Below are 25,203 nucleotides of genomic sequence, written 5' to 3' on the forward strand. Positions count from 1 at the left end.
CGCCAAAATCACATGATTTCAGTGAACGAGGCTTTGTTACATCATAAGTGTTTTGATACTTCACTAGTTCATGTGACTTCAGCAGTTCGATACACGCTCCGAACCACTGATTCGAAACAAAAGATTCGTAAAGCTTCGAAGCTTCATGGAGTGTTTTGAAATCGCCAATCACAAGATATTGTTGAATAAAGTTGCTATTTCGCTAAAGTTGCTATTTTCACAAAAAGTATTCTTGTTGCTTTGTAATATTAAGGTTGAACCACTGTAGTCACGTAAACTGTTTTAAATATGTTTTTAGTAGCTTTCTGGGCATTGAAAAAGGGAGTGTTATTGCTGGCAATGCAGGCCTTACTGAGCCATTGGATTTTATCAAAAATATCTTAATTTGTGTTCCGAAGATGAACAAAGGTCTTACGGGTGTGGAAAGACATGAGGGTGAGTAATAAATGACATAATTTTCATTTTTGGGTAAACTAACCCTTTAAGTTATGCAAATATCAAAATGTATTAGTTTACAAATCATGCACTATGGCAAAAGTGTTTTGAGGTCAAAACATAGTATTGTCCAAGGAACGCTGGAATCTGAAACTCAATTGTATGTATGTCTTTAGAGTTTTGCAAAAATGTAGGTAGAAGCATGTTTTTCCAATGTGCCTAGGTTTGTTGTATGTCCATGCTTGTATATGCGTGCTGGCATTACCATGGCACTGATGCAGCGTCCACACACAGTCGTCTTGAACTCGCTGTGCATCTCTTTGACAGCACTGGTGGTGTAGAAGCCCTCAGCCAACAGGATGATGCCATACAGGAAGAAGAAGCAGGCAATTCCATAGATGATGTACTGCAAAATCTGAACCCTGTACAACAAAGGAAACATTTATCTATAGTGAATGTGCTAATGTGAGAGATCTATGGTGGGCAACAATTATATCAAATATTTATATTTATATGGAGAAACAGAGATTATTCAATTTCAATTCCTTAGTTCTAACTTGCAGATCAGTTTAGATACAGTTCAGAACAGATCAGTTAAGATAAAATGATACCAAAATATAAAGTCATGGTTTATTTAAGATCACAATTTCCAGAGTTCCTGCTCTGTAAACAATTTTGGCTGTGATTAATTGGATTTTGGTGTGGGAGCTGCAGATTTACCCTTGGCAGATTTTATCAGTGGTACAGTGTATACAGCACAGGGCCACTGACACTGAATATGTACACAGGAAATCAAAGGCCATTTGCTCCCAGTAAAGCTAAAGATGTCATGATGGAACAGAAAGTACAGCCAGTTATTTGTTGGCACTCTAGAGCTCATTACTCACCACATACTCACTCTTTAGCATGTCATAATGTTCATACATATGGACATGCAGTCATAGACATGAATTCAAACAGGTAGATTATTATAAACTGTAACACTTTACAATAAAGTTGTGCTAGTTAGGGTTTGTTAATGCATTAACCTGTTAACTGTCATCACCCTTTTAGATCTGAGCTTGTAATTCATGAATGCTTTGGGATACAGTCCTAAAGTTTGATCTCTTTTTAAATTAGACACTCAGCAGATCCTTGTAGAAGTTAAAGCAAAAATTCAAAGTGTAAAAAGCTATATAAATTTACTGTAAAGCAAATGTATTGAACTAAACATTTTCAATATATTTTACAAAATAATTTGGACTCCATATTATGTCTAACCAAGTTATGTTCCAAATTTGAAGTTGATACCACAACATTGAGTCTACTAAAAGATTTAAAATACCATTTCCATGGTAAAGCAATGTCCAATTTCAAAACGGGTTGCACAGGATGAATTTGGAGTGTTTAAGCTTTAAAATGATATCTAATTTATGATGACTACTAAAATATGTTATAGGGGAAAAAAGGCAATAAAAAGCACACCAAGTGACCCGCTACCAGGACACTGACAGTTAACAGGTTATCTAACATGAACTAACAACGTTCCAAACCCATAAGACCTTCGTTTATCTGGGATTTAAACAATTTTTTAACAATTTCTTTAGTACCTTTCTGGGACTTGACAGTGGAAATTAAATTGCTGTCTATGGAGGGTCAGAAAGCTCTCAGATTTCATTAAAAATATCTTCATTTGTGTTCTGAAGATCTTACGGGTTTGAGGGTGAGCAATTAATGACAGAATTTTCATTTTTGGGTGAACTAACCCTTTAAAGAGTGGAAATTAAACTGTTCATTGATAGGTCATGTTAGCTCAGGTCCATTAAATAATATCAAGAATTGCTTTCTTTCATCTCTCTAAATATGCCCTTAATGTAACAATTCTAACTGCTCAAGCACCTGACAGTAACAATCTATGAACAATATATGAACACAGCTATCAATGGGGAGTTATCATTAGGTATTGCATTTTCATGGCTATTTATACAAACACACTTACACATCAACAAGGGTAGCATGGTCGGAGGTGATGCGAGAAAAGTGGTTTTCCACCATGGTCACAGTGCCCGTAAGTGCCACATGCCCACAGCCGCAGAACAGAGCCACACCCGAAAAGCACAAGATGGTGGCCACCAAAGACGCATAGGGGACACCGCCCAGACACTTGATGCAACACTCAAAGCAGCCTGTAGGGGGAGAAAAAGAGATTTTGTCGGTATTTGCTCCAGCAACTGCAACTTCCTAGTATGTTACTTTGAATTTCTTTTATGTTGTGCTTATTAATCACGCATAAATTTTAAGTGTTGTTTTTGAACACTAAACATATTGAGAGTGCATTGTATTACTCTTATTGATACAGAGTTTGATTTCTGAGACCACATGAAATACTTCAGACAGAGAATATTTTTATTGCTTTAGCGACAAAGCCTTTGGCACCAGAGAGGTGTAGTTCATGTATTTGGTGTTTTGACACCTCATTGTGACAGAATCATGTCAGATGAAATCAGATGGCCATCCATGACAAGCCATCTTCACACTCACGTCATATGACATGAGGTGAGACTGTTACTGTAAGATGAAGAGATTAATTCTGAGATTAATTTAATTGGAACTCCCTCACTTACTAGCCATATTTCTACAAATCTCACCTGTGAAATAGATGGTTCTCATATCAAAACATCCAATACTGTTAAAAATGTAGGTGTAATCATTGACTCCAACCCTTTCCTTTCAGTCTCATATTTCATCTGTAACCAAATCTGTATTCTTTCACCTACGTCGCATTGCCCAACTCCGTCCCTTCTTCAGTACCAAAGACGCTGAAACTGTCATCCATGCATTTGTCTCATCACGCCTTGATTACTGTAATGCCGTTTTCATTGGTCTACCTGCCAGCTCCATTTCCAGATTACAATACATTCAAAACTCTGCTGCTAGAATACTCACCCATACCAAGCGCTCTGCTCACATCACCCCAATTTTGTATGATCTCCACTGGCTTCCAGTTGCCTACCGTATTAAAATCAAAATTCTTCTGCTCACTTTTAAATCTTTGCATGGTTTGGCTCCCCCTTATCTCTGTAATATGCTCGTCCCCTACACTCCGACTCGCTCACTACGTTCCTCTGACTCTGGCCTTATCGTTGTGCCTTGGCATCGCCTCTCTTCAATAGGGGGCAGATCATTCAGTGTTATTGCACCCAAACTCTGGAATTCTCTCCCATGCTCACTCTGTTGTGTCAATAATATCTCTGAATTTTAATCATTACTCAGTGTGAGTGCGCATTTCGTTTCAGTTTTGGTTTCACTCGCTCCGTGTCCAAAAAAAACAATCCAAGTAGTCCGTTTTCTGATAAAATATCTTCCTTTAATCTTGCTTGTCAGTTAAATAAAACAAATAAAATTAAAAAAGCAAAATATAATCTTAGATCGTCAATATCACGGATGCAGTAAAGAAAACTGTGCGACTCCACTGTATTCCAAAGAGCGCACCACCGCCAAAAGCTTCACAGTCGTGATTCTTAAAGAGCCAGTACACTATTTTAACATATTACATATTTTCAATGTAAAAATACATAATATTTATCCAAATGGTACACATAAACTAAGTAAGCTCACAAATGAAGCCAACTCAAACAAGAATATTCAAAAACTGAATCTAATCAAAATAGGTTCCTACACTCAGAACTCACCTGTTTTCTGAATGTTATACCCCTGATTTGATTCATTGATTACTCTGCATTATTACTAATATTTCTCTGAATGTTATGTCTCTTAAGTCCTGTTTTGTAATTTTGTACTTGACTCTATTTTTCTGTATACTTCCATTATTGTTTCTCATCATTGTCTACTTGTATATTCTCTTCCCTGTTAAAGGTGATAAAGAGGATCTTTTCGTCGACTGAGAAACCAAAGACTGTTACTGAGTTTTTGAAATGAGCGCATGCGTAAGAACAACCTCCCTCCTTCCGAGGGAACGCCTCCCAAAACTCGTGCATGAGTACTGGAACACGAGTGTTTACCACCGGCATTCGCTGTATCGTGTTAGTGGATTCATTATGTCGGACTCACCGCAGGTAACTCATAATCTGTAAGTAAGTAAGTAACATTTCTGCCACTTTTGTTTTGACCAACTGAGGAAAAAAGCATTACAATAAATCACGCTGCCAATGATGATTAAATCTAACGATCGCTTAGCTCGGATCACGCCAAACCGTGCAAATTATTATTACTGTTATATTGTTGTCAAATTGTTAATGTTAACAACATCAGCACTGCGTGTGTATTTAGTGTGTATTAGCGTTACCTGTAGATTTCAATTTCTGTATCCACTCCACAGTCCGAAGTCTTTTGCTTTTTGACTGTGGGTGAATCTCCAGTTGTCACTGATGATTGTCATTTGGACCTTTCTGGATTACAATCCGCCATCAAAATGAATAAGTTTAATTATTTCAGCTGCTGTGAGAAAAGGCTATAAACGTGCCGCTACCGGCAGCTTCCTCACATGATTTAACCGAGCTTCTCGACGGGACTCCTTTCTGTTTACGGACGTGACGTAATAACGCACAGAGGAACTGCTGCATGCTTGAATTTCCCGCGAAAATCCGCCAGTTCGCTCTTATTATAAAACATTATTACAAGCTAACCGTCATGAACCGAGACAAGATAATTAGATAGTTTTGAACACTGGCTGGTTATGTACTTGTTCAAAAGTTGATTTTGGATAATTTTTAAACAAAAAAAGTTGCGGACTGCAGCTTTAATATTTACTAAATTGAAAATAATTTGAAAATGAATTAAAAATAAATCTGTAAAATAAACAGACTTATAATTTAGATGGCAACTTCTTGATCCTGTATTCCTATTAAAGTATTTTTCACAAATAACAAAATTGTTAAAAAAAATGAATAAAAAGGGAATAAACATAACCAACCCATAACTCAGTAATCTGGTAAGTTTGTGTGCACTGAGAATCATATTTTTTTAAATGAAGACAAGGTAACACTAATTTTACATAAAGCACACAATTACATGAATAGGACATAGAGGCCAAAATGGATAGAAATCAAGAATTTAATGTTTTTCAATTGCGTGTCTCCAGTGACAGCTAAACTCTCCTGTCTGCATCCGATTCGCACAGACCCTGCAATCACGCAGTTGTACACATTTTTTATGCTGTCTACAAATGCACACTTCAGACGATATCACAGCTGGATTCAACTAAGTCTGCAAGGATTTTGAAATTAAAAAAGTTTATTAGATATTCAAACACTTGTTTAAATTATAAAAATGTGTATTTGCTGAATTCTGATGGTAGATGAGAAAGTATTATAGTATTTGCCTTTCTGTTACTAATAAGTATTCAAAGTAGCCATCAAGACCACCTAAACCGAGACCAAGTCAAGACCAAGACTAGTGTATGTTGAGACCAAGACAAGACTAAGACTATGAGAGGTTGAGACCAAGATGAGACCGAGGAAGGGTAGGGTGACCACCTGGCTATTGATCTGTTGCAGGACAGTAGATGTGATTTTGCGGGACACGTGAGACAGATACATTTACAAATATAGCTGCAAGCATCAATTACGGGGCCAAGCACAAAAGCGGCACAACAAGCCAGCCAACACGGCCGTGAGCATCAAACCAACTACAACAGTGAGAAATTAAAGACCTATTAGGATCGTTTTAGGCAAAAGAGCTGAAAAATCAAATATACAGTCAATAATAAAGATTTACTGGTTTATCACTTTCCACCAATAGGTGGCGCTGTGACCAAATTCATGTGGTATGGTCAGGGTGAATTGACAATGACAACTGCAAAGTTTGGTGACAATATGTCAAAGCATTGCAGAGATACAGCTTCAAGAGTGGGTTTTGCATCATGCCTCAAATTCGTTGCTCCGGTATATGAAAACGATTTGATGCATCGACTTGAAATCCGTAACTTTTTGTCGGCATGGTCTGAAGATGATACATTTCGATATTGGTGAAAATCGTAGCAACGGTCTAGGAGGAGTTCGAACAAAGTAAGTTTTTAAAGAAAAACAATACGGTGGACAAGAAGTTCAGCCGACTATGGCAAATTTGATTCTCAGCATGACCCAAGGAATCTACTGAGACCAGTTTCATTACAATCAATAAATATAGTCAAAAGTTATTAGCATTTTAGTAAATTTTGTTATAACTTTTGACCACAAGGTGGTGCAGTGCCGAAACTTCTCAGGCTCCTTCAGGGCATTGTTCTGATGACCCATACCGAGTTTCGTAATGATACGTTAATACGTTCGTAAAATACATCATTTTAGCACAAAATTCAAAATGGACGACGGCCAAAATGTCCGATATGGGAAAATTGATTATCATTCGACTCGGCATGATGCCCCGAATCCAACGGGACCAAATTTATGATTTTTGGACAAACCCATCAGAAGTTATAAGCAAAAATATCCATTTTTCATATTTCTGCACCAGTAGGTGGCGCTGTGCTGAAACACTGCATGTTGCCTCAGGTCATGCTTGTGATGACATTTACGAAGTTTGGTCTGAATACGATAAAGCGTTGCAGAGATACAGCCTTATGTCTATTTTCGTAAGCACTGTGTACAATTCGTTCACGTGTTTTACGAAAACGGTTTGAGGAATCGACTTGCATTCCAGAACTTTTTGTCGGCATCATCTGAAGATGATCTGGTTCAATTTACATGAAAATCGGAGTAACGGCCTAGGAGGAGTTAGAAAAAGTATGTTTTTCACAAAATTCAAAATGGCGGAAAAATTTTCATGACCGAAAATGACATCACAACAGTGTGCATTCGTCTTGACCCAAGGAATTAGAGGGAAAACTAATTTTGTTTCTAGCCCTTACGGTTCAAAAGTTATTAGCATAAACATAAGTGCAACTTTGAACAGCTGGTGGCGCTAGAGGGATTGAGTTAGAGACTCCAAATTTCCTATGGACAAAGGTCGGACTGTCCTCTAACTGTGTGCCAAATTTCACAACTTTCCCACAAACGGTTCTATGGGCTTCCATAGACTTCAAGAGCGGAAGAAGAAGAAGTGGAAGAATAAAAATAATCGAAAATAAAAAGAACGCCAACAGATACAATAGGTGCCTAAGCACCTTCGGTGCTTGGCCCCTAACTACTACGCCATGTAAATATTGATTTATATTTGTTGGCAAACTTGGCATATACGTTGATTAATGTTTCTGGCACTGGGTGCCCACATTATAATGTTGCGCTTCTGGCAACATTAAATCCTGGAGAGAAGACAATTTTACATTAATGGCTGCACATGCAGGAGGATAATGCACATGTAATATCTAAGCGAGAGCGTGCGTGCCTCCAGAATCCACCTGTGAGTGGAGAGATTGCTCGCGCATTCGATGTGCTGTGTTACAATAAAGCGCTCTCGACATTTTTAATTATAATGTAACACCATAGAACCCGCATTAAATTAACTATTAACGTGAGAAGAAAGTCGTGTCTGAAAGTCTTAATACATTTTTTATTGGTTAAAATGAATGGAGAATATCTTGTGTTTTTCCGTGGGTGACTATTTCCGTGGGTGGTGCTCGAGGATACACGGGATAGGCGCATATTCGTTGGAAATATTTAACATCAGGGTGGATGATTACATGCTTTAAATCATCAGTTCGGGCAGCTTTGAGCGGCTCTTGAGGTTCTTATCCATTATGTGAGATAAAACTCCTACTGGTGTAGTTGTGTTTACCGACTTTGATGAGGCCCGCACTTAGCTATTCCTTTGCGCTGTCCACTCAGTTGAAATCAATGGAAAAATCTCTTTCTATGACTGTGGTTGTTGGTTATTTTCACAGCTAGAATATGATGGCTGCACAAATAGATTTTTAAATGCCAGTCACAGTTTTTTATTATATTTTATATTGTGTTATTGTAATTTCAGGGATGAAAAAATTATAACACAGATATAAATGAAATGCGGAACACTAAGTCATGAGGGACGCAGGACAAAGCTCCCAATTTCGGGACTGTCCTGCATTTTTGTGGGACAAGTGGTCACCCTAAGGCGGTGCGATCTAAATTATTTATCTAAATTATTAGTCTATACTATTAATAATGTAAAAGGAAAAATGCTATAAGACTATAATAACGTATTAGACAGAACCAAGTGGCAACCTCCCTCCTTTTCGCGTGAGGCCAATACGGAAGTGGATTAAACTGCAATTCATCGACTGGCTGCTAGGGACAGGCTCCAAAAGAGAGCAGAATCTCATTGAGTCCCATGTTAAAGTGCCTAACTTTACAGCAGAAATAAACATGTTTATAAGTTGGTACAAATTGTGGTTTTGGTCTATACTGATCATTTTGCCCTTCATGACAACTCTGAGGGGGGTGAATTTTTTTATAACTCATCTGTTTAAATTAAATTAAGCCTTAAAGTTCTGCATAATTAAGGGCATGGTCACTTGAGTGACAGGTGGATTACGCTGCTGTCTTTGAGCCGTCACTTTACCTCAGCTAATTCCAGCCGCTGAATTTGGCATCTCTGCCGTGTTTGTGCTTTTTTCGGGATTAATTTATACAATTATAAAATAATATGGTTTGCTGCGTTAATGGTCTAGAGAGAGGTGCGTCTGTGTAGGTATATATATATATATATATATATATATATATATATATATATATAAAACTAAATTATATATATATATATATATATATATATATATATATATATATATATATATATATATATATATATATATAACTAAATTAAATATATATAACGCATATAACTAAAACTGCTCCATTTTGGACGCAGGCTCACAGTTTTACAACATAAACGCTGCCCAGGTTGCATAATTTCTTGAAGAACGATGATGGAGAGCAGATCATTCAGAAGAAATGTGATGCAAACAATGGATAATATATTAATATTTCATGGATTTAATGCTTTTGTGGACAAAAAGTACTGTTTTTTTGTTTTTCAATGGACATTCATGGACATTTTACCCAAGTGCAATGGATTGCATTCATTTCGCAATCACTGTTTCATTATAAAGGTATGAAGTCCTGTTTGATTTTTCATGTTGGCAAACCTGACACAAATTGCAAATACTGGTGCTGGAGCATATTGTAAAAAGGACGCCGTAGATTGACAGTAAACCTTTATAACTTTCTAATGATATAACTTATCTTTATTAACTAATAAAGATAAGTTATATCATTACTATTAGAATATTAATATTTTAGATAGTATCTCCTTTGCCTGCCTACATGGTCACGTTGAGCTAGGCGGCGTGGTTTCAGTAACCATGGCACCTCAGTTCAACTACGTCCCGCCTCTTTGCCCATTTTCAGTTATCCGGGAGTGACATGCAGTGACGCGCAGCTAAGATGGCAGCGGCCTCATTTTCGCCTCAAAAAGTCACAGACGTCACAGACACTACGTCCATATTTTTTTACAGTCTATGGACAGAACTGTTAAACAGAGACTGTAAACTAAAGCGGACGCAGAATAGGAGTGCTGTGTGCTCAGGTGCTGGCGTCCTCAGCACTGTCAAAATAAAAGTCCCGCTTCCGATACATCAGCCAAAGAGAAACTTATCAGATGATGCCGATAATTACAAAATGTTAAATGTCGGCCGATATATTGGCCTTGGCGATATATTGTTCGACCACTACTGCCCTTTCAATATGTGAACATGTAATGTTCTAATTATATCCATGTCTTCTAAAGTGGATTCTGTGTGCAATGAAGTCACTGCTGATTCATTTTGTTCTCTGTCGATTTCTTCCAGAGACATTAAACAACTCAAACTCCCCCACATGCATGAATAATGCATCATCTCATGCTGAAGAGATGGACTGCAACTTATGATCTGTGGACATCTGTGGTATGCAAAAAAAGAGTGTTGAGTGTGTGCCTGAGAAGCTACATTTTATTATTTTATTATTGATGGTACCAGATGTTAATATTTTAATGAATAAATAATTCATTTATTTGCATAGAACTTTTTATAGTTAATATGATACTTTGATATATACCATAGTACTGAATGTTTACCATATTACCATTGTATGTCCAAAAACATTTACAGATGTTGGTCATACTTTGGATTACATTACTGTTACTGCTTCCAAATGTTCCAAATGTTCAAAAATAGCAATTAATTGCTTGGGATTTTTAGGGATTTTGACTGAATAGTCCTTGGAAAGTCATGCTAATAGAAGAGCACACCAGCAGGGTCATTCCTGACATCAATGGGCCTTCTGACCCTCCTGTCACACACTCATATTAGAGATGCTAATTCATTTTTACAGTGAACAGAACTTGTCTGAATATGCATAACCATCTGTTCCACACTGCTACCTACTACAACAGCTGCTGCTCCGTTCATAATAGACCATTTAAAGAGAGGTAAAATGGTTTCTCTACATGAAGAGGATGATTGTAGCAGTTATCTGACAGCAATATGAAATTTAATTTAATGTGTGCCATGACTGACTAGATCAGGAGTGGTTGTAAAAGAACATATGGCTACTGCAGTTAAGCTTGGGGATGGTACATGACTTAAGATAGGAAAAATTATTTTAAGCACATTAGGAAATAGTGCTACTTGTATCCTATTTGTGTTCTCATGTTTTACTGATTTTGTCAACAAGAAATTACATTGTAAAATAGAACACAAGCTGTCATGATGTGACATTCATGGCATAACATTCATCACTATTAAATTTTAATTGCATTAAAATACTGAATTAAGTTTGACTTTTAATTAAATTAAATTGTAATGTTTTCACAGAAGTTTTTGTTCTCTGAAAATGCTAAATTTGTTACTCAATTTCTCTTCACTGCTATTATGTTGTTACACTTTTGCCTTATTCACTTTTGCCTTATTCAGATTGGAATATTGTCACCATCATGTTGTTTCAAACCTGAATGACATCGTTTGGAACATAAAAGAAGATTTTGTTTGTTTTTTGTCCATACGTTGGAAGTCAATGAGAAGTCAAAAAGAAGCTCATCTCAGTATTTGTCCTTCTGTGGTTTGTGGACACCCCGCAATGTCTATGTCAAGGTTTAGTTGTGTTGTGGTTTCATTTCCATTGTGTTCCCTGTCCATATTAGACTGAGTTCTGAGTTCAAATTACGTTCACCTGTTGTTCATTATTTCCCTTGTTTTCTGTGTATATTAAAATCCTTGGTTACGCCACCTGTGATTCGGCCATCGTATGTTTGATGGTTGCATTCTGTATGTTTCCACCCACGGCGCCGCCATTTTGTTTTCGCAAACAACAATGGTGTAACAGTAACACTGGTCCTGGAGTGCAGCTGTCCTGCACAGTTTAGCTACAACCCTGATCATACACACTTGAATGTCTTAAGGATTACTAAAGCTACGTGAAGGAAGGTGAGTTGGGTTGGAGCAAAATTCTGTAGGACAGCAGCACTCAAGAACAACCGTCCCTGAGCTCTTGACACTGTATGTCTCAGCTTTGTTAATATTATCACTGATCTGTTAACGGCTATAATAGTAAACATAACAGTCTCCATAAACTCCTGGCATCTGAGTCACTAAAGACACAGTTGTGTAATTTTATTTATGAAAAGAATGTGTCCAGATAAATTCATATACCAGTATGTGCAAGTCAATTTACACCAGACTGCTTTGCACATGAGGGTCAGTAAAACACAGGATTTGCACTGAAGTTGATTCTCAAAGATTGATCGATACCAACTGTTCATGATCCAATTTCATATTTCGTGATGTTTGCAAAATGTCTTTCTGAATGTGTTTTGTTAGCATGTTGCTGATGTACTGTTAAATGAGGCTAAAGTTACCATTGTTTCTTACTGTATTCACGGAGAGCCATGTTGTTATTTTCATTTTTAACCCGAAAACGTTTGCAGTCTGTATAATTCATAAACGCACCTCCAATCTTATTGATTCTCTACAACAGTGTGTAGCTTTAGCCACGTTAGCCGTGCAACACGTTATCAAACTCATTCAGAATCGAATGTTAGCAAACATCCAAAAAATACATGCCATACCTACATGATCTGATATGCTGCATCACGAACAGTTTGTAATGATCCATTCTGAGAGTTATATTTGCTGTGTGAGCTTCTCCTGTATAATTTATGCCTCAGTGTATTAGAATCACAAGCTTGGGGGTGGGGAGCACAAGCTCATTTGCATTTAAAGGTACACACACCAAATAATTTTTTTCTCCCACCCAAAAAATAGGCAGTTAAAATATGGTATAATAAAAAAATCCATAAGGGTATTTTGAGCTGAAACTTCACAGACACATTCTGCGGACACCCGAGACTTGTAAAAAGGGGCATAATAGATCACATTTAAATAATGTTTGTTTCTCTAAATCTCCTGCAGCCAGTCATTACAGTCTATGGTTTCCACCATAACTGGGCATTAGCAAGAATATAATGAGTCTAATAAAAATAAAAATTCTTGATATTTTCCTGATAAAAGGCCATGTTACACATGCAACTTTAGTTGCATCAGCCAAAGATTTGGAAATGTAATATTCTTTCAATCACATTAGTTATTATTCTCAGTGCTTTCCATGAGTTAACTGCTTAAGTAAACCAGTAGTGTTAGTTGTAGGTCAGGCAAACCTGAAGAACAGAGACAATAGATAAAGGGGAGATACATGCTGCTTGTGACTTAGAGTGCTTATATAATGCCTGTTAAAAATAGCTTCAAACACACACACACAGGAAAAAAGAAGACCGTAAAATTGCACACTCTTGCATGTGCCACTGGTGTTTCCATGGCAACCTAGTGCAATTGGTCTCAACACCTCATAATTGCAGCCATATCTTTGAATATCTTTTGGATATCTATCTCATTGCTTTAGAAATTTTCTCCATTTAAAAAAGAAAAAAACACACAAACTCCAAAATCCTTTTCTTTTCTTTCCAAAAAAGAGAGTTTTTTTAGTTCACTGACTTACTTCTTTGTATTTGTATGCAATGTACACTGTTACTGATTATTTTACTGCAGAAGAATATCAAAACCATTTAAACTATAGTGATAATCCTGAGCATGCTCATCAAATATACAAATGTAAATGATCTGTTTTGACAGTCACCTGGAGGTCCTGCAGAAATAAGTGGTCAGGAACTTATCTCTGATTTGCCAGGGAGTTCTGAAAGAGGAGATGAAGCTCTAAGAGAACCAGCTGTGCAATCGTGTTGCATAATATATCTATCCCATTAATGTTAATGAGCTAATGACGTTAGGTGTTGAGATGCTGCCTAACACTGTAGATAAATTCTGTTGTGCTGACAGAAGCCTCAGTATGACATGGTCAGACTGAATACAAATAAAGTGAACTACAAAACCTTTTGACTTTCCAAATTTCACTGGGCTAAAAAAGTCCACTCACTCATAGCTTCTTGGGAGCCTGTGTTGAGCACTCCAGTGGGCATCTGTGACAGTGCCTGAACCATTCTCCATTTATCAACAGTGTTTAAGAGCTTTAATGGACCATAGACAGGCAAAACAGGGCAGACATAAAGGAAATCAATGAGCTATTCATTAGTATAGAATTTAGAAGGCAAAGATTACACAGGTCATCAATCTCCTTCTCTCCACTCAGCTTTCATCTATTTAGCATCTCAGAAAATACATTTTACAACTTCATATAAAAGTCATAAAGCTCTGCACAATATCATTTTATTGAGTTTGACTAACATTCCAAACATGTAACTTCAAAAAACTGTAGCAGCTGGGGATTTGAGAACGCTCCATGATGAAACTGGAAGATCTATGTCATCCTATGGAGATGAGCTCCTTAATGATAAAAACTGATACTTTGGACCAACTTATTCTAATTTGTTATGGCCAAAATTATTACTTTTTCTCAAATTATTTTTATGGTTTTGTTCAGACCTTAAATTTGAATTTAATATTCATCAAACATATTTATTTTCCCAAAGACAAAAATATTCATACAAAGTAAAAAGATTATTTATTATAAAGACCTACCATGCTTAATTAATATATTTTCAGATACCTTTTGGATTTTTAAAACTTAATTTCATCATATGATATATGCTGTGCCAGCTATAATATGAATGAAAGTAGACTTCACTAAAGATAAAACTAAAAAATAATTTTGTTAGTCCATGTGTAATTTAGTTTACTTAATTTAAATAAAGACCACTTTGAAATACCTTAATGTTTATTGCGAAGTCTTTTTAAAATATGCATCATTTGTTTTGTAATTTACTTAAAAAAAAAAAACACCAGCAAAGGTAATAAAACCCACGTTAATTTCTGCAGTTAGTAATTACCGTTTGAAGCTCTGACAGCTGACAGTTCCCATTTAAGGATCATAGAGCAGGTAATCTTTTATCTGTGCTTGACATCCAGCACTAAATGACTTAAAAATGAGCACCAATGTTCATTTAGCATTTGGCATTGCTGCATTTGGTAAGTCAGGTCAGAGAGAGAGAGAGAGAAAGGCAGGAGTTTTTAGAGTTGAACAGACCTAGATGGGTAATGGTTTGGAATTGCTTTTGTCCACCCCCACCTCAGCGGCCACACCACTGCCAGATGCAGCTGCTATGACTGCAATTTGTTTTATGAATTTATACATGTAACTAGAAGGCAGCAACAGCTGTTAAAAACCGAGACTGGCCCTACATGATAGGCTTCAAATGTAAAACTTGCCAAACCTTGATGTTTATATGGTCAAATAATAAATCACTATATTATAAGAAAGTGGCTAAACGCAGTGTAGCTCTTCTTAGCATGCAATCACATGAAATCCATGAATTATTCCACTAGGGTAAATAAGTTTTACACCCTTTTTCCAGAAATTTCCAAAAATACAAATGACATGACAATGTGATTTACAATTAAAGATAAAAACAGCAAACAACTGCAAGACTCTCTGCACTACAAAGCATGCATTTTGTATGTGTACACTTCTGAATGGGTTGTTGCTCCTCTGTGAGATGTTCTGCAGTGATGAGCAATCAGAGTGAGCTCTTTCCTCACAACCTCTTTTCAGAACATTACAGTAGATCCTCTGACAGAGAGTTTAGCAAGATTTTTTCAAATGAAACAGGGAGTAAGAGAGACGTAGAGATGGAAGGCAGGAAAGAAAGAATGAACACACATTTTTTTGGCCCGGGGGCTGGTGAAAAGTGGTTACCATGGCAGCATGCTACCCACGACCCAGTTGAGTGCACCCACATCTGACTGTCTCCGCAATGCCACGGTTTCTACATGCTTCCCACTCATACTCTGCCCTAGGGGAAAGAGTGTGTGTGAGTGTGTATAAACCTGACCTGAACTGTGATTCTTTGAAGGAAAATGATAGTGGGTTTTGCAAGATTTGGTCTATTATTAATCGTTACATTTAATGGGATACTTCATTCAAAAATCATACTTAATACATACATAATACATACATACATAATTCCAAACCTGTATGATGGGTCCAAAACAACACTGAACCCCAATGAAACTGAAATTTTTTAAAAATAACTTTTTTTTTGTTGCACAAAAGAAATAAATTCACACAGGTTTGGAATGACATAAGGGTGAATAAATAATGACAGGATTTTAATTTTTTTTGGGTAAACTATCCCTTTACGACCCTTTCCTCACCAGGGTCACCCCCTCTTACTCCATCTCCTATTCTGCTAAATGTGGAATATATAAAGAGATTCTATTTGTGTTCATTAACCTACAAAGTGCTTTGTAATGTATTAAAGAGTGCTTTACTAGATTCAGCTGCTCTTTAAACAGCACTGCAACTTAGTTAAATGTAATCTTAATATTTAAGCATTTGTGGGGAAGCATTGACCTCCCAAGCGTATTAATTAACAACACAATTCTGTGGGGGAAAAAAAAAAATGTAGAAAAAGAATCCGAACATCTTTATTTAAACATTGGTGAATATTTAAAGGGTCATGTGCATATTTCTGCTATAGGCCATTCCTTTTTAGGAGTGGCATATTAATTTGTAGGCCAATTTTCTATGCACTCTGAGAAGAATTCTCTCTCAAGCGAGAAAAACACTGACACAATGTCAGTTTCGGAAGAGACACAGTCGATCTATTCAAGCTGTTGGAGTCCTGCCATCTCTCTCTGCCCTTATGGCTCATTATACATTTCTCTTTAATTTTTGCCACTGGCAAAATGTCCCATATTTGCCCTGTGCAAAGACTATATACTGTACGCCTGTATATTTACCTGCTGCATTAAAGAGCTTTAGATCGAATAATGCTCATGCTCAAACAAAGCACCAGAGAAGAGATCTATCACTTTATAGCCTGAATAACATTAAGCTCAAGGTTACAAATAATGGCATGTCCTTTCAGTTAGAATCCTTCATAAAACCAGGTATTAATGTAAAATTCAAATGTAGTCATAAATATCATATTCATGTGTTCGGATCACATTAATGACCAGTCAAAGTCGTATTTACAAGTGAGAAACTATATTTTAGATCATACAGGTTGTGATGTGGAAAGAGAGTGTTGATATAAAACATGGATACAAAACTATGGGCCCTATTTTAATGATTTAAGCGCATGGTCTAAAGCGCATGGCGCAAGTGCGCTTAGGGCGTGTCCGAATCCACTTTTGCTAGTATAAGGACAGGAAAAATGGTCAGCGTGCCCCGGAGCATGGTCTAAAAGTGTTGTCCCTATTCTCTTAATGAGAAATGGGTGTATTTTGGGTGTAATGTGAAATAAACCAATCAGAGTCTCATCTCCCATTCCCTTTAAAGGGGACCTATTATGCAAAATTCACTTTTACATGGTGTTTGGACATAAATGTGTGTTGGCAGTGTGTGTACACAACCACCCTATAGTGATAAAAATCCACCCACTCCTTTTTTTTTGAATCCCCATAAATCATAAGCAGTGTCTCAGAACAAGCCGTTTCCAGATCCCTGGCAGTGTGACGGCACAAAAGCCACAGACCCCGCCTTCGAGTGTTGACTGACACTGAAGTTTGAACATAGAACCGCCCTGAGTGCATTCACAGCGAGTCCGCCATTGCTGCACTGACGAGAACGTCCAAGCGCTTTAGGTGTTCTGTAGCTTTAACATGCTATAAAAAATATCTGTGAGGTATTTTGAGCTAAAACTTCACATACACACTCAGGGGACAGCAGAGACTTATTTTACATCTTGTAAAATGGGGCATAATAGGTCCCCTTTAAAAGTCAGTTGTACTCGCACCATGGCGGATTCGCTATATACATGACAGAATTTGCAGACGGAAAACCTGAACGTTTCTCTAGCAAGGAAACGGATCTGCTCGTGTGCAAGGTATTTTTATCTTTATGCACACAATAATAATCTTTAACACTGTAATCCTTTTATTTTTAATATTTGGCATGTTTGTGTGCTGCTGTGTGTCCCTGTGTATGTAATAAGCAGAATGTATGCACTTTGTGCACCCGCATATAGGCGCATATTACCAACGCTCTCTTTAAATAACAAAACAAAGTCTATTTCAGTTGCCTCAAAATAGTAATGCACAAATGGGCGCACAAATGGGTGCATTTGCAAATGCATTTGCTATTTAAACAATGTGATGCAGGACTTGAAAATGATAACTGCGTTGGGCTGAAACTAGCAAAAAACACTTGCGTCGTGCCTGGCACCGCATTGCTCCAGATATATGATAGGGCCCAGTGTGTTTCGGAACTGCCCCTTACCATAGGTTTCCAGAGTTTCAACACACTACTAATGCAACTCAACCCGGCCTTGTCTTTTTTTCTTTTTTTTTTTGCGGATGGCTTGGCCGGGAATTATTTAAATGAGGAATATTTTGTGACATATACGCTCCCAGAAGAAACCTCAAGACTACAATCGAGGTGTTTCAAGGAGTTCAGAAGCAGTGCTTACTGATAATAACTGGAGTAGACTTTGGGCTTTGTAACTTTTTCATGCTAAAACAGCAACATTACACACACAAAAAAAGTTAAAAATGTAAAAAAAAAAAAAAAAATTATAAAAGCATAATAGAACCCCTAAAATGTTGAACAATATTTCGACTTGATTGCTCGGCATACCATAAATGCACTTAGAAGTAGAAGCTTCCCAGAAGCATTTAAAGGTAGAATTTGTGATATTTTTTTCCGCTAGAGGTCGCTAGAAGCCTATTCAAAACAAAGGCGTAGTTTGATTACGCCAAGTTTTAGAGCGGAAACTTGGGACATGTGGTCTCCATATCAACGGACGGTGCAAAAGAATAGGGCTTGGAGTCTGGAAGAACTCATGTTCGTGGATGCGATTATTAACGTTACTGTAGTATGAAGCAGAGCAGGAGCGGGTGTTGCGGGAGCTGAACGAGGAGCTGGAGCGATTGATCAACACACGCCTCACGAGCAGCGGGACTTTTATTATGACACAGTCGCCGGCGCCGCTTCCGCTTTTCCGGTTATGAGTTTATGGGAGCTGTCCTTGTCGACAGAACAAGCGGCAGATGGTAAACAGTAATTATGTTCCATAAATAAGTAACACAATCCACCATAAAACGTGCAAGAAGTAAATAAGGAACTGCTTGAAGCAAGCTAGTGGTTTGCTGGACGCTAGACACTACTTCCGCATTTGTCCACGGCACTGTTGTCATGTGGTTTCTACGTCAGTAAAGGCGGTAACAAAGGTAACTGACGTCATTGACAGGCGACTGCACTGCCCCGTGTCACTGTTTAGAATGGGAATTTTCTCATGATTTACAAGTAGTTGAAAACATTAGAGATATTGTTTGTAATCAGCTGGACAAAATATCTAACACTAGGCTAGTGGTTTTTGGATATTTTACTGCAAACATTTTACATATTGTACCTTTAAATGAAGCATAGGAACATCCAGGTAAACTTCACTGGGTAACCAATGAAAATTCTGTTTCAATGGCATTATAGGAATTTCAATAGCCCCTGTCAAAAAAGTGTCATCTCCCACACATATTCACTCTTCTACCAACCTATTTTATGGGGTGCAGTTTGAATTGAGCTGGTTTTAGTGACTGATCAGAAATCAGTTTAGATATATCTTACGATAGTTAAGCACTGATTTTTTTACGTAAAGCTTGTCGTGATCAGTGTGGAGGAGCTGATGTAGGACTGCAATGTGACCCTGCTGAGAGACAGACAGTGTTTAGAGTGAGTAAATGGCCATAATTAAGTGGACAGCTTTTAAGGCTGCCCCTCCTCTCAGCCCCAAAAGACTGTGTTGATCAATGCTCGATGCTGTGGGTTTTAGACCCAATTCTCTATGTTTTTTTGTGTATATATGCGGTGGCTGACTGTCTGTTCACATCCATCAGGTACGCCTGAAAGGAATTCAAGCGTTTGCCTTGACCTCATCCCTGTCCTTTTTAACATACTCAAATGCTCATGTACACATTTACAAACATTCACACAAACACATAAAACATATAGATGGCACACATTTGTACTATTTTGCCCTTTTCGTCAAAGTATAGCTCACAGCACACAACCACTCTAAACCCAGACCTACACTGCTCAACAGTTACAACAGCTTGTCTGTTCCTGAGCATACAGGGTGAGAAAGAAATGTACTGTTCAGTGATACTTTATTTTACAATGTACCATATTACACATATTACACATATACTATAATTAATTAAAATACTAATAACAAGAACTAACGGTGCATTCATGTCATGTCGTAATTATTGTAAGGCTTCTGAACTGTAAAAAGCCTTCAGGTGCTTGTAGAACTTGTAATTACAACAAGTAAACTCAACTGTAAGCTACGACTTGTACCACATGGCCGCTGTACCACCTGACCATTGCAGATTTCCACATGACCCGTGCAATTCGAAAGCATACGGAGCTTTATTTACAGTAATTATGACATGGCGTGAATGCAGCATGTGTAATTACAAGCAGCTCCAAAAACAATGGCACATAGTTAGAATTTGAATCAATCTGTAATTATTTATGTAAATGCAGGGTATCCTGAACTGTGACCTACTGTTCCTGTGCTGATATGTAAACAACTTGAAATTACACTAAAAATAGATTTGTTCTGTGGGTTCAATACAATGAATTAAAATTAGTTAATACAACACAATTTTTAAAACTTTTAATTTCATGCAATATGTTTAAAATAATAAAATGGAAGCGCACTTGCACCATGCACTTTAGACCATGCACTTAGATCGTTAAAATAGGAGCCAAGGAATCAAACTGTTCTTGATCCTTTAAAGTAAATGATAAAGACAAAAGCACTTGATGAAATATTGAGTAAACTGTAATTTACATAACTCAAAATTTAAAAACTCAAAAATAACTTATTTTGAACAAGCAACTTTGCACTTCAGCAACTTCAGCACTGACCTCTCATAGGTGAATGCATCAACAATAACCGTATCATCAAAAGAACTAACTATAAGAGTAACATGATGTTCAAACCTGGAATTACTGGCTGAAAAAGCACCTGCAGCTCTGTATATCTTTCTGAAGGATCCTAATGTAAGGGCGGGGCAACTAGTCACTCACATGAGACTGTAGCAAAAGCAAACCACAACGATCCAACAATCCAATCAATTTCCGATGAACAAAAGCAAGTCCCGCCCTACATTTTTCATGTTTGAGGAGCCGTTTCACTCGGACATACGTAATAAATCTTTATTGTTATTGTGGCTTCAAATATTCCTCTAGAACTGGACAAAAGTTTAATGCATAAATTATAAATAAAGTATAAGGAATCAATATGAATATGTTTTCTCTCTCTCTGATAAAGATATAATAAAGAAAGAATGAGAGAACAGCAGATTGCGCACCAGTGGGCAGAGTGGACAGGATCCATATAAAAGAGGATGAATGGCATCATGCAGGATCAGGACATGCTGTGCCAACCTGCCTGTTAGTGTTGTTCATACCTATACACAACATACACAAGCACAAGCCAATATTCATACACAGGTATATAAGCACACAGAAACATGAATGCACAAGCACACTTCTACATGCTTATGAAAGCACTCGCCCACACACTCCTACACAAAAGTGTCTTAACAGACTTGTGAGTTTGTGGTGGCAGATGGAGGCTGTCAGCATGCCCTGAGTGAGTTGTTCCAAATGAGAGGCACATGAGGTTGTCTTCCTTCTCTGTGATTACTCTCACATGCTCACAGTACTCTGCAATCTTGAGAAAGGCTAAGCTCACATATCAGCGTTTGAAATTGAGAACCGTATTAGAGTAGGTCAAAAATTGTCCTATTTATTCAACATCACAAGAGCCTCAAGCTCCTTTCTATTGTCACAATAGCTCTGAATAACACCTGCAACCATAGTGACAGTAATGAAAGTCAAAACTGACTCAGTGTTATTCAATAAATGGGTTCAATCCAGGTGCAAGTAAAATCCCAATTAACCGACAACATCTCTCAATGGTTCAAATTCAATTTTTGCCTGCATTTAGACTACAGACCTCATTGTAGCAGCTCCGCTGGAAGACAGATAACAAATTGCTCTGTGAGCTACTAGAATTACCTGGAACCCCAGATGAAACAACACAAGAGTGTGTACACTTTTGCAGTATGATTCTGTTCACACAGGATAGGATAACCGAAATTTTGTTTTTCAGAACATGTGGACATGCTGAAAATTAAAGATTAGAGTAGATCAGTTATAGAATTCAACAGTCACTATATAAAGGGTCATGAAACCCCCCTGTTTTACCCTGGTCGTTCACACCTTTGAGCTGCAAAAAGTCTGTTAAAATGGGCGTGTAAAGCTCTGGAAAAGTGGGAGTGTAGAAGGGGAGAAGAGGGGAAAGAACAACCAATGAAGCACAGACATAGAGCACACTTATTATACAGAATATTGAATATTAATATAAGAGCACGGAGAAAATGACAACAAACTCCCAAGCACAAGGGAGTGAAGCGAAAGAATATTTAATAGGGCTAATAATAGGCTATTTTGATTACGTTTACGAGCACTGCAGTCTCAAAATCAGTCTTTCGTCTATTAGAATGATCGTGTCGTCGTGTTCAGATAGGCTACCCCACTGTATCATTGTCCAGTTTGCACATATAATTAATTTGAAGAAGACTTGATGAAATATGTGTGCATAACTACACCGTGCTGGTAAATTTTTGGTGCAACAGAATGCATACTTTATTCTGTATGAGCTATGTGCCACATGGCTAGTGTTATTAAACTCATCACGGAGCTCCGCGCTGAAACCGATCATATGCGTGCTCCACGTGTATATCATAACAGTCATATTTTTCATGTGTTCGTATTCAAACTCCAGTTCTGACCACAAGCGAAATACAAAAAACACATGTGCTTGCTGTGCCGAAGGAAACATAGCCTACTGCTCGCATGTTTGAACGCAGCTAGAGCAGGCAGAGGTGAATGAGCCGCACTTTTGTGACATTTGAATTCTCCACTGTAATGCGATCTCACGCGGACATATTTTCCATTTGTGCTGGTAGATTACAGCAAAACAATCCACATGCACACAAACCTCTGCTCTGGTCGTGTCTCGGGAAAACACATTGTGTTGTAGCACTGAGGAAACGAACACCAACGATATGTCTCTGAATGACAAAAGACCGAGGCGAGAGAAGTGGTACTTCCTCATGCATAATACCAATAATAGCAATTATAATCTTATGCATACTACAGCGCAGTGATTGGATTAAATGAGCTTTATGTCATGAATATGTGTCGAGAATCGACAGCATGTTCGACCATGCCCATACTTGGGCCGAAAGTACACAATGACGTCAGATTTTGTGATGTTGCTCCGACTCAGCTTTTCAAACCGGAAGACAGAAATCGCTCTATAACTATTATGAAATGAAAAGTAACTATTATGATATGAAAAATAACTATTTTTCACTTATAACATTAGTGAGTACCTTTAGTGTTTTCAATGATGTGCAGCCTGAGCCTATACATATCTGTTTACATCTCAAAAAATTGTTTTGGGGTTTCATGACCCTTTAAAACCAAACTGTGAGTGAATAAAACCATAAATATATATATATATATATATATATATATATATATATATATATATATATATATATATATATATATATATATATATATACTTTGAAACAGGACTGGCAACCATATTCTGCTGTTGAAGTAGAAAGAGGAAGAGGGAATTTAAATGGGGAGAGATGGAGGGAGAGATAGACAGAGAGAAAAGAATGAAAGTGGGAAGTAGTAGGGGAACAGAGATCAGGGAAACTGATACTGGGTAATGAAAAGCCCAGTGTATAGACTTCAGACAGCACATACACACACAGCCCTCATACCTCAGGAGAGAGATGTTTAAAGGGGGGGTATAATGCTATTTCATGCATTCTGACTTATTTACACTGTTCAAGAGTTGGATTCTCTTGCTAAACATGGCCAAAGTTTAAAAAAATGAGTTGGACGTATGACTGAGTATTTCTGTGCCAAATACACTCCTTAAGATTTCCTACATGTTTCAGAAAGTTTTTTTTTTGTAGTATGGCCCTGTATTACTTAATAAAGGCTGGAATTCCTTGTATGGGCACTTCTCCCGGAAGAGCGCGTGTGCACACATCAACCAGAGCGAGAGCAAGAGCGCGCCCATCAACGCGCTTCGTTCGGGTTACGGAAGTCATCAGCAGCCCCGCACGGGACTCGCTTGAGAAAGAAATTATCACTTTGTTTTTAGACTATGAAATCAACAAAGTCGCCAAAGAAGTGTGTTTTTGGTTTTGAGGGAAAGATAACGTCTCGGTTACAAAGGTAACCCTCGTTCCCTGAAGGAGGGAACGGAGACGTACGTCGGACAGACCGACGAATAGGAATCTCGCTAGAGAGGCCAATCTACTTCGAGTGTAACTAAACGAGCCAATGCACATTGGCATGCAATCATATGCATCAGCTGCTCGCCTCGCAGCGCGGGTATATAATGAGCAGCAGGTGCGTTGCATCTTCAGGTTTTCGCTGAGGAGCCGAACCGGATAGGCGGCAGCATCAGCGGGGTACAGCGACTGTGGCGACGGGACGTACGTCTCCGTTCCCTCCTTCAGGGAACGAGGGTTACCTTTGTAACCGAGACGTTCCCATTCAGTCGGTCACGTTCGACGTACGTCGGACAGACCGACGAATAGGAATCCCTACCAAAGCGCCACAGGAGCTGCCCCCTTCCAGCGCTCTGTTGTAAGCCACCTGAACCCCTTTGCCTGAGGATGGTGGGACAGGGCTAACACAGAGAGAGTCGATCTCTGCTGTTCCCCAAAACCCATTCAGTGAGACTATTGGATAACGCTGGGAAAGCGTACCCTTCGCTGGGAAAGGAACGCTGCGGAAGCCACATCCTTCCCCGAAGGAGTTATGTGGAGAAGTACATATGGACTAACCCTGTAGGGCTGTGCTACATATGGAAGAGCTGGGGTGACTCCAACCCGATGAAGGGTAGGTTCTCCCAGAGGGAAAGACACGGGCTTCGTTTAGGAGCAACCGTGGAACCAACCATATGGGATCCCCGTAGGGTCACACATATGGAACCCAGCCTAAACCCGGTTCTCAAGGATACAACGGAGTATAGGCCTGGCGCCAGACGCTCCGCCACGTCGGCTGCCGAAGGGATATCGGAGGACTCGACAGGGTCTGCCTTGTAGGGACTCTCTGGAGAAAAGAAGCGCATGTAGCGCAGCAAGCCGACACTAAGCCGGGGCCTCTCCGTGCCTCTGACCTGTGGCGAGAACATGGGAGGAGACCGGCTTGACACGAAGGCTATAGTATCTAGCGAACGTGTTAGGTGTTGCCCAGCCCG

The 25,203-nt window shown here is 38.3% G+C and overlaps 1 protein-coding gene across 3 annotated transcripts in view; it reads right to left on the minus strand.

Moving 5' to 3' along the window:
* Window positions 1-25,203, minus strand: part of gpm6ba (glycoprotein M6Ba) — a 41,576-nt gene that overhangs the window by 6,843 nt on the left and 9,530 nt on the right. For 2 of the 3 annotated variants that reach the window (XM_067403112.1, XM_067403114.1), the window contains exons 1-3: window positions 3,361-3,899; window positions 2,414-2,600; window positions 701-857 (exon numbers count right to left, since the gene is read on the minus strand). In XM_067403112.1, coding sequence (XP_067259213.1) covers window positions 701-857; window positions 2,414-2,600; window positions 3,361-3,472 — 456 coding nt within the window. In that variant the 5' untranslated portion in view covers window positions 3,473-3,899. Of the gene's footprint in view, window positions 1-700; window positions 858-2,413; window positions 2,601-3,360; window positions 3,900-25,203 lie in introns of those variants that run through there. The other variant, XM_067403113.1, reaches the window with a different exon arrangement.

This window comes from Chanodichthys erythropterus, chromosome 12, assembly GCF_024489055.1.
Source record: "Chanodichthys erythropterus isolate Z2021 chromosome 12, ASM2448905v1, whole genome shotgun sequence".
Classification (NCBI taxonomy): domain Eukaryota; kingdom Metazoa; phylum Chordata; class Actinopteri; order Cypriniformes; family Xenocyprididae; genus Chanodichthys; species Chanodichthys erythropterus.